The sequence below is a fragment of the Erythrolamprus reginae genome, chromosome 9 (assembly GCF_031021105.1).
Source record: "Erythrolamprus reginae isolate rEryReg1 chromosome 9, rEryReg1.hap1, whole genome shotgun sequence".
NCBI classification, from domain to species: Eukaryota; Metazoa; Chordata; class Lepidosauria; order Squamata; family Dipsadidae; genus Erythrolamprus; species Erythrolamprus reginae.
Genome location: NC_091958.1, coordinates 42,680,574 through 42,694,918, shown reverse-complemented (window position 1 = coordinate 42,694,918; position 14,345 = coordinate 42,680,574). Strand labels below are relative to the sequence as shown.

Below are 14,345 nucleotides of genomic sequence, written 5' to 3'. Positions count from 1 at the left end.
ATGTATGTTTGGTTTTATAATGAGGGTTTTTAACTGTTTTAATATTGGATTTCTATATGCAGTTTTTATTACTGTTGTTAGCCGCCCCGAGTCTACGGAGAAGGGCGGCATACAAATCCAATAAATAAATAAGTAAGTAAGTAAGTAAATTATTATTATTATTATTATTATTATTATTATTATTATTATTATTCTCTGTGTTGCATTCCAGAGTGATCTTGGAAGATGTCGAACCTCGGCAGCAGCGAAACCAAGCCCCCCTGCCTACCCCGGAATGGACTTGTTAAACTCCCCACCCAGGCCAATGGACTCGGCTCTGCGAGCATCACCAAAGGGACCCCAGCGATGAAAAACCGCCTGTGCCAGTCTTCCGTGCCTGCAATCATCAGCCCAGCCTTAATGAATCACAGCGACCTGTCCATGCCTGGTCTCACTTCACCATTGTCCTTGGCGGCCCTGGCAGGAGGGCCTTCAGGAGCCACCGTCGTGGGACTTCCCTCCGATGAGATTTCTCCAAGCAACGGGGACCTCCCATCCCTGGAAGACTTCTCTGGCTCCCCCACCAACAGACACCTGGCTGTGGATGAAAAGATCCTGAACCGCTTGTTTACGTACTTTTCAGCCTGCGAGAAATGTGTCCTGGCCCAGGTGTGCAAAGCGTGGAGGAGGGTCTTGTACCAACCCAAATTTTGGGTGGGTCTCACGCCGGTGCTGGACACCAAAGAGCTCTACCACATCATGCCCAACGGAGATAAGGAATTCGTCAACCTCCAAGGTTTCGCCATCCGGGGCTTCGATGGTTTCTGCCTCGTGGGGGTTTCCGACTTGGACATCTGTGAGTTCATCGATAATTACGCCCTGTCCAAGAAAGGGGTGAAATCCATGAGCCTTAAGAGGTCGACCATCACGGATGCAGGTCTTGAGGTCAGTCTTCTGCTTGCCCGGGGGTGGGCTTCAAAAAAGTTTATTTATTTTATTTTATTTTATTTATTTTATTATTTTATTTTATTTTATTTTATTTTATTACAGTTATACCTTGTCTTACAAACTTAATTGGTTCTGGGACGAGGTTCTTAAGGTGAAAAGTTTGTAAGACGAAACAATGTTTCCCATAGGAATCAATGGAAAAGCGATTAATGCGTGCAAGCCCAAAATTCACCCCTTTTGCCAGCCGAAGCGCCCGTTTTTGCGCTGCTGGGATTCTCCTGAGGCTCCCCTCCATGGGAAACCCCACCTCCGGACTTCTGTGTTTTTGCAATGCTGCAGGGGAATCCCAGCAGGGGAATCCCAGCATCGCAAAAATGAGTGCTTCGCTGGCAAAGGAAGTCTGGAGGAAGGGTTTCCCAGTGAAGGGAGCATCAGTGAAATCGCAGCATTGCAAAAAACACGGAAGTCCTCAAAACCCCACCTCCGGACCTCTGTGTTTTTGCGATGCTGCGATTTCACTGAGGCTCCCCTTGATGGGAAACCCCACCTCTGGACTTCCATTGCCAGCGAAGCGCCCGTTTTTGTGCTGCTGGGATTCCCCTGCAGCATCACAAAAACACGGAAGTCCGGAGGTGGGGTTTCCCATGGAAGGGAGCCTCAGAGGAATCCCAGCAGTGCAAAAGTGGGTGCTTCGCTGGCAATGGAAGTCCGGAGGCGGGGCATCCCAGTGGCAGTGGTGGGTTTGTAAGGTGAAAATAGTTTGTAAGAAGAGGCCAAAAAATCTTAAACCCCGGGTTTGTATCTCGAAAAGTTTGTATGATGAGGCGTTTGTAAGATGAGGTATCACTGTATTTTATTTTATTTTATTTATGTATTTATTTATTTTGTCCAATACACAATGAGGGTTTTAGTAGGTATATATCTATATACACATAGTAAAATACATGATGATGGTTATAGAGGAGATACTCATAGTAAAATATATCTAAGAAATAAAAGAGGAGCGAACGGGGAGGGGAGTTTGCAGGAGGCATATAGTTCATTTAATTGGTTCATGATTGTCCGAAAGTCCTTGCCAAGTTTAGAAGATATCGGCCTGGCAGCTCTCCAAGCCAAATAAAGTCTGTGAGCATAAATGCTCTCTTAAAAGACTTTGTTGGTGGTGAATGTGAGAAATTCATAGCAACCAAATAAAAAAGGGGGTTTTATCGGCACAAGGAGTTTTTATTTATTTGTTTGTTTGTTTGTTTATTTTGTCCAATACACAATGAGGGTTTTAGTGAGTATATATCTATATACACATAGTAAAATGCATGATGGTTATAGACGAGATACTCATAGAAAAATATATCTAAGAAATAATAGAAAAGAAGGTATAGTAATAGAACATATCAATGAAAGAATAGAAGAAGAGATATAGGAATAGAAGAAAGGAATAGGAGATATAGGAGAGCAATAGGACAGGGGACGGAAGGCACTCTAGTGCACTTGTACTCGCCCCTTACTGACCTCTTAGGAATCTGGATAGGTCAAACGTAGATAATCTAAGGGTAAAGTGTTGGGGGTTTGAGGATGACACTATGGAGTCCGGTAATGAGTTCCATACTTCGACAACTCAGTTACTGAAGTCATATTTTTTACAGTCAAGTTTGGAGCGGTTAATGTTAAGTTTAAATCTGTTGTGTGCTCTTGTGTTGTTGTGGTTGAAGCTGAAGTAGTCGTTGTAGTTTAGTAAGGTCGAAGTAGTTTAGCAAGGGGTTCTCTGCCTGGTTGCTGGGTTTGCATGGCCATGGTGGGCGTGGCCTAGTCAGCCACCTGCACCACAGAGGGGGTGCTTTTGCCCTCCATGAGCTCTGGAGGTTTTTCTTGAACCTCTGGGAGGGCGAAAATGGGCCTCTGGAGGCCAGAAATGGACCTTTTTCTGGCCTTCCTGAACTTCCAGTACACCAATTTTTCACACCCTTCCTGAGCTTCCGTGCATGCCCTGAATCCCAGCGGCCGATTAGGTCACATAAAGTTGGCCTTCTCCTGGTCCTGTCGACGAAGCAATGTCGTCTGGCGGTGCCTAGGGGAAGAGCATTCTCTGTGGCGGCCCCGAGAAGTGTCTTCAGCTGGATGGTGGGGAATGGAAGGATCCAGTCAGAGCTGAAGAAGCTTCTTGGGTGAGAAGCAAAACGTCTTCAAAGAAAAAAAACCCAGAAAATCCAGTTGCCTCTTGAAAAATCATCTTCGGGATTATATGAAGTCTATGCCATATTGTTACTAGAAATCGGCATCCTTTGTTGCATGAATCATCCCTTCTGCTTTGTCAACCATGGCTTAGTCTCAAGGGGGAACCTAGCCATTATGGGTTATTCAACCAACCACAGTTAAGGTCAACCAGGGCTTAGCGCAAAGTAGGAAACCAGCCAATAAGTCTTGCTTCCAATGGCATCTCACCCGTGCAGGGTTTTGCGACTTGTTTCCACATCAGGGGTTGGCTACTTCCCGGATTGGGGGGAGAATGCAGTGGGGTAGCAAAAATGGAACTCCACCCCACAGCACCCAATTTGCACTGAAAGATGTTGAAAGAAAACGTGCAGGGCGTTCCTGCATAAGCCAGGCCCACAGTGTGGTAGTAAACATTTTGGTAGCCCTTCACTGTTCCACATGCATTCATCCCAAAGGAAACTCTGCTTTCAGAGGTGATATTCTGCCCTTTTGGACCAGTTTGGGTAAACTGGTAGTAGTGGCCTGTGCCCTGGAGCTACACCTGTCCTATTTAGGTACATTTTGAAGCAAGGTGCATGCACAGAAGGCCGTGTGGGCACTCACATTTGCAAACTGGTAGGGAAGGTAAGTGCCTGTTTTGTTGTACAAACACCAGACCAGGGGTCAGCAACCTTAAACACTCCAAGCCCCATTTGGACCCATTTCTCACAGAAAAGAAAACACCAGGAGCCACAAAACTCTTCCCGTGCCTGACTAGTTCCTTAGCATCCCCAAAACTAGCATATGTAGTTGAATTAAAATTCTGTTTCCTGGATAAAATTCCTAGATAAAATTCTTTATCCATGGATAAATGGTTGCATGGATAAATGCAACCATGGATAAATGGTTGCATGGATGAATACAACCATGGATAAATGCAACCATGGATAAATGCAACCATGGATAAATGCAACCATGGACAAATGCAACCATGGATAAATGGTTGCATGGATAAATACAACCATGAATAAATGGTTGCATGCATAAATGCAACAGGGGAGATGAAAAAGTTCAATAGACTTCAATAGACCGCCTTCAGCCGCACGAATCCCAGCGACTGGTGAGGTCCTACAGAGTTGGTCTCCTTAGGGTCCCGTCGACCAAACAAATGTCAGCTGGCGGGACCCAGGGGAAGAGCCTTCTCTGGGGGGGGCCCGGCCCTCTGGAATTAGCTCCCCCCAGAGATTCTTACGGCCCCCACCCTCCTCGTCTTCCGAAAGAGTTTAAAAACTCATCTTTACCGCCAGGTCTGGGGTTCCTTAGATCTTCCCGCCTGACCAACAAATGTTTTAGTTTGATTGTTGAATGAATGGTATTGATAGTTTCTTAATTAGAATTTTAAAGATTGTTTTCAAAGTATTATTAATTGGATTGTTATTATTGTTTCTTGTTTTTCTGTACATGCTGTGAGCCACCCCGAGTCCTCGGAGAGGGGCAGCATACAAATCCAATTAAATCTAAAGCACATGCCAATGGGTATCACACATTGGTGGTTGTGATGCCAATTTTGAGCAACAAGGAGCCAAGTCAAGGTTTGACTACTGTAACGCTCTCTACATGGGGCTACCTTTGAAAAGTGTTCGGAAACTTCAGATCGTGCAGAATGCAGCTGCGAGAGCAGTCATGGGCTTCCCTAGGTATGCCCATGTTACACCAACACTCCGTAGTCTGCATTGGTTGCTGATCAACTTCCGGTCACAATTCAAAGTGTTGGTTATGACCTTTAAAGCCCTTCATGGCATCGGACCAGAATATCTCCGAGACCGCCTGCTGCCGCACGAATCCCAGCAACCAATTAGGTCCCACAGAGTGGGCCTTCTCCGGGTCCCGTCAACTAAACAATGTCGGTTGGCGGGCCCCAAGGGAAGAGCCTTCTCTGTGGCGGCCCCGGCCCTCTGGAACCAACTCCCCCCGGAGATTAGAACTGCCCCTACTCTCCTTGCCTTTCGTAAGCTCCTTAAGACCCACCTTTGTCATCAGGCATGGGGGAACTAAGACATCTCCCCCGGGCATATACAATTTATGAATGGTATGTTTGTATGTATGTGTGTTTAGAAAATGGGGTTTTTAAATATTTTTAAACAGTAATTTAGATTTGTTGTAAATTGTTTTCACTTTGTTGTGAGCCGCCCCGAGTCTGCGGAGAGGGGCGGCATACAAATCTAAATAATAAATAAATAAATAATAGATATCAGAGGGATCGAAGAGCTACATGTGGCTCCAGAGCCACAGCTTTCTGACCGCTGCAACAGACAAATTAGATCCAACTCTGGTTCTTTTTGTGGGTGCTATCCAGCCATGGTGCATAGGTGGCCTTGTTCCCAACAAGCCTCTATTTCCCATCAGCGCAACCCAGGGGTGTCTCCACATGCTGCCTAAATCCCATTGGAGTAGATGCCTTTCTAAGATATTTCAGCAGATGGGCGAAATTGCTATTAGAGAGCCATTATGATTACAGCAATTGGAAAAGCTGCCTTTGATTGTTTCCCGTGTCCTGATATAGCAACGGTACTAAAATAGAGTAACAGGGAGGGGGGAAGGAAGAAGCTTAATCTTAAATCATTGTATTGCAGGTTATTTCATTCCCAAACTGATTAATCAAGCAAATGGCTCTCGATGACTCTACCAATTAAAAGTGTTGATTTTTTTTTTTACCAGTTGAGACTAAAGTAGTACTGCCTGCTTGAGTGAAACATGATTTTTGGCTAGAGGAGTGCGCAGAAGATAAAAACGGAGGCATTTGGTCTACCAGGAATTTGCAATGATATCACTTGCCAAGAGATTAAAATGACGGATTTGATATTAGCAGCATCAGAGAGGCATGATTTGTATTATCGGCATGAGGAAGCACTAAACATTATGGCTTGTTGCATCTTTCCTCTGAAACAAAGCTAGATGTAGAAGATGACCAGTCTGAACTCCCTGGATTTCCTGGTGTTCCTGGCCCTATAATAGTTTAAACCAGAGATATGGATCTTTTCTGGCCATGATGGAACTTCAGTAAGATAGGAAGATGCCTCAAATTGAAGCATGTATTGTTTAATCCAGAACTGGGAAAATTGATGGTCCTCCAGATGTTGCTGAGACACTTCCCTCCATCGCTCATTATTGGCAGCGATGGGCAGCGATGGGCTGCATCCGGTATGGGTGGGATCAGCGATCCTTTAGAAAAAATGGAGATGCATGTGCATCTCTGTGCCTCCGACCCATGCATTATCACAACAAGAGCATCTGGATGCACGTGTGAGATTTCACTTCTGCACATGTGCCAGAAATGAAATCTTGCACGATTTTGGAGATTTTCACAGATTTTTCACTTCTGCGCATTTTTTGGAGAGCAAAAATATCAGCAAAAATCACCAACATTTCATTCGTGGTTGTGAGATTTTGGTGATTTTCGCTGACTTTTTGTTTCTATGCATGCGTGGAAGCAAAAATATCACCGAAAAGTGCTGAAATTGCACGGAATTTTAGTTCAGGTGCATGCACAGAAGCGAAATCTTGCAGTGGGGGGCATATTCATACTCCGCAGTGGGGGGGGGCGCTTCTCTGCATTTTCTCTAGAGTCTCAACATCTTTTTTGCAGTGTTGTGACCAAAACTGGATGCAGAATTCTAGGTGTGGCTTTACTAAGTACCTCCCTTGATCTTGACCACATCCCTCTGTTAATGCAACTTTCAGGTCATGCTGGAACAGATGCAGGGGCTTATGCACCTGGAGCTGTCTGGATGCAACGATTTCACCGAGGCCGGTCTCTGGTCGAGTCTGAATGCCCGCATCTGCTCCCTGAGCGTCAGCGACTGCATTAACGTGGCCGACGATGCCATCGCGGCCATCTCCCAGCTGCTGCCCAACTTGACGGAGCTCAATCTCCAAGCCTATCACGTGACGGATACCGCCCTGGCTTACTTCACTGCCAAGCAAGGTTACACCACCCACACTCTCCGCCTGAACTCCTGCTGGGAAATCACCAACCACGGCGTGGTGAACATGGTGCACAGCCTCCCCAACCTGAGCGTGCTCAGCCTCTCCGGCTGCTCGAAGGTGACGGACGATGGCGTGGAGTTGGTAGCGGAGAACCTCCGCAAGCTTCGGAGCTTGGACCTGTCGTGGTGCCCTCGGATCACCGACATGGCTCTTGAGTACATCGCTTGTGACCTCCACAAGTTGGAAGAGCTGGTGCTGGATAGGTAAGGTGGTCCTATTCCTTTTGCAGCTTTTTAAGGAGTGTGCAGAGTGACCCCCGAGTTATCAAGGATGCACAAGCGCAAAGGAAATAATAATAATAATAATTATTATTATTATTATTATTATTTATTTATTTATTTATTTATTTATTTATTTGACTTCTATACTGCCAAATCCTGTGGAATTCTAGCAGATTATCTAGTAGATAGTCAGGAGATATGAGTAATGATTCAGTCATACAAACCAGATACATTAAAGTGTATAAAATAGTATTAATTTTAGCAAATATCATAGTCAAGTTAATAAGTCCAGTCATACACGGTCAAATCAGTCAGTAATAATAATAATAATAATAATAATAATAATAATAATAATAATTATTATTATTATTATTATTATTATTATTATTATTATTATTATTATTTATTGGATTTGTATGCCGCCCCTCTCCGTAGACTCGGGGCGGCTAACAACAATAATAAAAACAACATGTACAATCCAATAATAAAAAACAACTAAAAACCCCTATTATAAAACCAAACATACACACAAACATCCCATGCATAACTTGTAATGGCCTAGGGGGAAGGGCTATTTCAACTCCCCCATGCCTGGCGGTATAAATGAGTCTTGAGTAGTTTACGAAAGACAGGGAGGGTGGGGGCAGTTCTAATCTCCGGGGGGAGTTGGTTCCAGAGGGCTGGGGCCGCCACAGAGAAGGCTCTTCCCCGGGGCCCGCCAAACGACATTGTTTAGTCGACGGGACCCGGAGAAGGCCAACTCTGTGGGACCTTATCGGTCGCTGGGATTCGTGCGGTAGCAGGCGGTTCCGGAGGTAATCTGGTCCAATGCCATGTAGGGCTTTACTCTCAATACATTAGCAGTACTACAAACTTTACTTGTACAGCTTACAAAGGAGCCGGGGTGGCGCAGCAGGTAGAGCGCTGTACTGCAGGCCACTGAAGCTGACTGTAGATCTGAAGGTCAGCAGTTCAAATCTCATCACCGGCTCAAGGTTGACTCAACCTTCCATCCTTCCGAAGTGGGTAAAATGAGGACCCAGATTGTGGGGGCAATAGGCTGGCTTTGTTAAAAAGTGCTATTGCTAACATGTTGTGAGCTGCCCTGAGTCTAAGGAGAAGGGCGGCATAAAAATTAAATAAATTAATTAATTAAATACATAAATACATAAACTATCATCGAACACACAGTTCTTACTATAGCAGTGACAATGAAGCAGCAATACCAAACAGGGAAATAACAGAGAGAGGGGAGAGAGAGAGAGAGAGAGAATCACACTTCTGGCTCCCTCTTATGGCAATTTCCAACACTAACTCTTAAAGCTATAGTGCTTCAATACATACAAGCATTCATTGTTAGCTTGTTTATATATTGCCAAACCCACACTGTTATGTACACAGTACTAACACAGCTGATATGTTTGGGGCCTGAAATAAGACATCCCAGGGAATTAGACTCAACAGGGAATTGAAACAGATTCAATTTGTTCTTATTTGACGATGACAATGCTGACAATAGCAATGATTACAACGATGGTGACGATCACGTCTTTGGAGAACTGATGGAGGTTTAAAGGCACAAAGGCCCATTTAAGAATTGCAGAAGCTTAATTATTATAATTAATAAGATAATTATGGAATCCCTCCATCCTCACAAGCCTTCCCCAAAACTGACCCTTGCCTCACTTTCATTTTTGAGTCAGATCCTCAACATGCTGTACAAAGTCCGGTTTGATTCTTGACCTGACAAAACTTTCATGCTTGGGCTTTAGATCAGAGGTCTCCAACCTTGACAACTTTAAGACTTGTGGACTCCAACTCCCAGAGTTCCTCAGCCAGCTTTGTTATCTGGGAGTTGAAGTCCACAAGTCTTAAAGTTGCTAAGATTGGAGAGCCCTGATTTTTAGATCACAGTTTGCTTGCTCCTCTATGGAGATAACCCCGTGGTTCTCCTGCTTTCAACTTTACGGCTGTCCATCTACATTTCTCCGGCAGGTGTGTACGGATAACGGACACCGGGCTCAGTTACTTGTCCACCATGTCCTCGCTTAGGAACTTGTATCTCCGCTGGTGCTGCCAGGTAGGTCAAAGGGAACAGGGATTCTCTCTGTGTGAGCCTCATCCAGGGCGAGGCTTGCAATTTTTAAGGGAGCATTAGGGACAAGGTACAAAACTCTGCATTGGCAGCAGGAAGAGCATCTGGCCAGTTATCACTCAGCCCAGACTCTACCCTGCAAGGGATTATCGGGGTTGTTCAAAGAAGATGCTTGGGGACAAAGTTTGATTTTGGGTCTGGAATAGTAGTGGGGCATTTTTACCTCTGGAGCCTGAGGAGGGCGAAAAACGGGCCTACTGGGCCCACCAGAGATTGGGAAATGGGCTGTTTTGGGCCACCCAAGTGCCTCCACGAGGATGGGGGAGGCCATTCTTGCCTCTAGAGCCTGAGGAGGGCATTTTTACCTCTGGAGCCTGAGGAGGGCGAAAAACGGGCCTACTGGGCCCACCAGAGATTGGGAAATGGGCTGTTTTGGGCTCCCGAGTGCCTCCAGGGGGATGGGGGAGGCCATTTTCACCATTCCCAAGCATTGAATTATGTGTTTGGGCACTTGCACACACACAATAGCACACACACACACACACACACTTTCGGCACCCGAGGAAAAAAAGGTTCGCCATCACTGATCTAGTGCCATGATGGCGAACCTATGGCACGCGTGCCACAGGTGACACACGGAGCGATATCGGGGGCATGTGAGGCATTGCCTTATGTCAGTTCCAGTGCACGTGTGTGCACTAGCCAGCTGATTTTTGGCCTCAGGAAAGGCCATTTCACCCTCCAGAGGCTTCCGAGAAGCTTCCCTAAAGCCCCGGAGTGCAAAAAACAGCCCAACGGGCAAACTGGGAGTTCAAAAAATGGACTTCTGGTTTGCCTGTTGTGCTGTTTTTCCCACTCCGGGACTTCAGGATGTTTCCCCAAAGGCTCCGGAGTGCGAAAAACAGCACCACAGGCAAACCAGAAATCCGTTTTCCTGAACTTCTGCTTTGCCCGTTTGGCCATTTTTTTCATCATCCCAGGCTTCAGTGAGACCTGCACACATACTTGGGGATGTGGGGGAGAGAGAATTGTGCACATGCACAGGGGCAGCATGGAGGAATGTGCATGCATGGGGGGATGGGTGTGGGCAGATGCACGAGTACTAGCACACACACTGCCACTTTTGCCATGCAAACCAAAGAAGCCAACTGACTCATATTTATGATAGTTGCCGTGTCTTGGGGTCACACGATCCCCTTTCGCGGATGACAAGCAAAAATCAATGGGCAAGCCAAATTCACTTAGCAACGGTGTGACTAACTCACTGAACAACTGCTCAGTCAGCAACTGAAATTTTGGGCCAAGGACTACCTATATAGATATTTTTCCCCCAGAAGTAAATAAATACATGTGCTTAGTATCTCACAATCCCTGTCTTCTCCTTCCTTGTAGGTCCAAGATTTTGGATTGAAACATCTGTTGGGAATGAGAAGCTTACGTCTCTTGTCACTTGCTGGTAAGTGTTGGATTGGGGCGGATCCCGAGGTGGGATTCAGCCGGTTTGGATCGGTTCAGGCAAACTGGTAGTGGCCATTCTGAGGAGTTCAGAGATATCACCTCAATAATAATAATAATAATTATTATTATTATTATTATTATTATTATTATTATTGTCATCAGAGGTGATATCTCTGAACTCATTATTATTATTATTATTATTATTATTATTATTATTATTTATTAGATTTATATGCCGCCCCTCTCCGAACTGATGATATTACATAGTCGGGTCATGAGATGCCTGCAAGAATTTCTAGATAGCTTTAGCACTTTAAATGCAAATGAATTAATTTGACTAAGAATTTGGCATTTGATTATTATATTATATTTTAATTTGAGGTGTGTAAATTGGAATCTCTGTAAGGTGTGAAAAACAATAAAAAATTTATATACAGCCCCCCCAAAAAAGATGCCTTCAAGGAAACCACTAAAGTCAGGGACCACGAAGGACCCCATCGTTCTCCTCCTTCTCCTCCTCCCTCCCTCCCCCACCCTCTTTCATTCCACAAAGCTGACTCCCTTCTAGCATTGATGATGTTACACAGTTGGCTCATGAGATGTTTGCAAAAAACCCACCAAACTCAGGGAGCATGAAGGACCCCATAGTTCTCCTCCCCTCCTGCTCCTCCTCCTCCCCCCTTCCACTCCACAAAGATGACTCCCTTCTAGCACCAATGATGTTACCTAGCTGGGTCACGTGACATCTGCACGAAAACCCGCCAAACTCAAGAGGGCGCCCACTTGAACCCCTCCTTTCAACCCCGAGCTATAAATGTCCTTCTTCCTTCGTTCTTTCTTATTCACGTCCCCCTCTCTGATTTCACATTAACAGGCTGCCCTCTGCTGACCACCACGGGACTTTCCGGCCTCGCTCAGCTACACGACTTGGAAGAACTGGAGCTGACCAACTGCCCAGGTGCGACTCCGGAGCTCTTTAAATACTTTTCCCAGCACCTGCCTAGCTGCATGGTGATTGAGTAAGCCGCTCGTTCGGACGATATGGCCAAATCCTGGAGTCGTGTTCTCCAATCCTAACTCAGCGCTGACCAACCATCCAGAAGTCAAAGGTTTTCTTTCTTTCTTCGTCATTGATATATAACTGTATATGGAGATATATAGATATATATGGATGATTTCTTTCCAAAAGAGGGTGTCGTGACTTGAAAGTGACACGCTCGCACATTGTACACTCGAAACGGGGGGGGGGAATAATACGGTGTGACGAATGCACACGTGAACAATTGAGGAAGTGTTGGTCATTAGGCGGATCGGCCGTGGCTTGAACGCAAGTGGAAGAATTGACCCTCGAGTTTGTAAATCCCGACATCGTCGCCATCATTTCTCATCTTCCTCGTAACGAGCTGTTTGGAAATCTTACCTTTTGGGGATGACCAAAAGCAAAAAAAATAAAAAAATAAAAAAAACCCAAGAAGAATATGGGGAACCCACCCGTGTGCACCAAAATCCCAACAGCAAAACCCAATGAAAGGGATGGAAGTTAAGCCAGCTAGAAAACCCCAGCGGCCGATTAGCCTTTGTTGGCGAGTAAGCCCAACATTAGTGCTGAATGAAAACGATTTGTGCCCGTCTGGGCGTTTCAGGCGATCATGGGCAGTGAGAGGTTTGCTTATGAGCCTACCCAATCTGGGTGGCGTAAGGTTCAAGGGGGTCAGTCCTCGAGAAGGCCTTCAAAGTATGGATGTTTGGACGGTTGGAAACTGCCGGCGAAAGGTAGGCGTTTGTTTACGTTGGAGGTTGTTGGGAAGTTGAACACGTCGTAGAGCCCTCCGGAGAATTCCTTGCTTGGATGGGATGGAGCTTCGACGACGGTGACATGGAGCCGCTTCTGGATTCCGAGCATGGATGGGACCCTGCAGAAGTGAAAGGACTCTTGTTGGGGGAAGGAGAGAGAGAGAAAGAAGAAGATGAAGAAGAAGAAAACTGACCCAGGCTGGGAGAGAAATAGTCCTGGAAATTCTTGGAGCTCTGGATTTTGGGGTGCTCCTGATTCTTTGGACATTCCAGAAAGTGGGACAAAGCAAGAGAGTAAGGAGGTCCATTGGAGAAACTGACCTTAAACTGTCCCACCTGACTCGAAGCTCATGCAACGCACGATCCTTGGTGGATCCCATCTCCCTCCTTTCCTTTGTTTCCTTCTACCCTTCTTCTCTCTTTCAATTTGGTTTCAACTCTCTTGATTTTGCGAATGAATAAGGAGAGGTTTTCCCCTTCTCTCTCCTCTCTCTCTCTCTTTCTCTCCCTCTCTTTGGAACAAAACCACAGCCTTTGCATGTTGGCTTGCTTTGCGTCTTGTGATCAGGTAGAGTCTGAATCCTGCTTTTGGGCTGTGGGTGGCAGTTTTTTGATCCTAGCTTGGCTCGTCTGTTCTGGTGGTTTTTTAAAACAAAAAACAAAGCAGAAAAAGAAGAAGCTGGTGTGGTTTGTTCTGCCATCCTCGTTCCATTTCTCCAAACCACACAGATCACCCTAGCGGTCCATCCCGGTCTTCTTCAAGAAGGATGAAAACACCATCTGTCCTTCCTACCAACCCCACTTTCACCTTCCATCCTGAGAGACACCCACCCACCCCCATCAGTCACCAGATCCCCTTCTTTCCTTCCCGACTTCACCCCCACAAAACCAAGGGGAAGCTCTACTCATTGGCTCTCTCCCAAAGCCAAAATTTGCTGCTGCCCAGATGTTTGGTGACTCGTGGCTTTGCCCCCCACCCCCCATCCTTTATTTTAGAAGCCATTTTCCAAGGAACAATAAAGGGGCGAAGGGGCATCTCCAGGCATTCATCCTTCAGACCCAGAGATCTGTTCTGGGGCAGAACTTTACACTGTGGGGGTGGGGGAGGAGAAATGGGAGGGCTCCAGGCTCTTTAAAGCCATGGGTTCAAGTGGAATTTCCAGCCATGGCAATCTCTCTTTAGCATGGCCAGGCAGGTAAAACCACCCCTTTCATGCTTTCGAAGAGCTGCTGAGTTCTTCACTCAACCCCAGTAGAGTGCCTGTGTGATTTTAGTTCATTCTGGTTCACTTCTTTGGAGAGAGAACCCGTTTCCACGAATGGTTATGTCCACAACAGAGAAACTGTTCTCGCCGTTCCTATCTCCAAGGAGCTATTGGGATGAGGCAGGCGCTGGGTGCTTTCTGCCCTCCAAAGTTGGTAGGATAAAAACCATATCTTTATTTTTCTTCCCCCTCTACTGCATGGGGCAACCATGTAAACAATGCATTCCCTTCTCCCCAAGATCCCGTTCATCTGCATGCTAATATACCTAGAAAGAAGCAGGCATGGCAGTTAGTACTAATAATTTTCGTGCCGGAAGCACCCGCACGGTTCTGCGGTGAAAGGATTTG

The 14,345-nt window shown here is 45.9% G+C and overlaps 1 protein-coding gene across 1 annotated transcript; it reads left to right on the top strand.

Annotated features, from left to right (window-relative positions):
- Window positions 1-217: 217 nt before the first annotated feature.
- On the top strand, window positions 218-12,404 carry FBXL16 (F-box and leucine rich repeat protein 16). The gene is made up of 5 exons (XM_070761782.1): window positions 218-924; window positions 6,859-7,367; window positions 9,381-9,465; window positions 10,873-10,936; window positions 11,813-12,404. Exons 1-5 carry the CDS (start codon window positions 226-228, stop codon window positions 11,959-11,961), a joined length of 1,506 nt encoding a protein of 501 aa, XP_070617883.1. The 5' UTR covers window positions 218-225; the 3' UTR covers window positions 11,962-12,404.
- The last annotated feature ends 1,941 nt before the right edge of the window (window positions 12,405-14,345 follow it).

Excerpts from the sequence above, each read along its gene's own strand:
- FBXL16 (XM_070761782.1), top strand. The coding sequence starts at position 226 with ATGTCGAACCTCGGCAGCAGCGAAACCAAGCCCCCCTGCCTACCCCGG. Across the intron at positions 925-6,858 it reads TCACGGATGCAGGTCTTGAG|GTCATGCTGGAACAGATGCA; the intron begins GTCAGTCTTCTG and ends TGCAACTTTCAG. Across the intron at positions 9,466-10,872 it reads ATCTCCGCTGGTGCTGCCAG|GTCCAAGATTTTGGATTGAA; the intron begins GTAGGTCAAAGG and ends CCTTCCTTGTAG.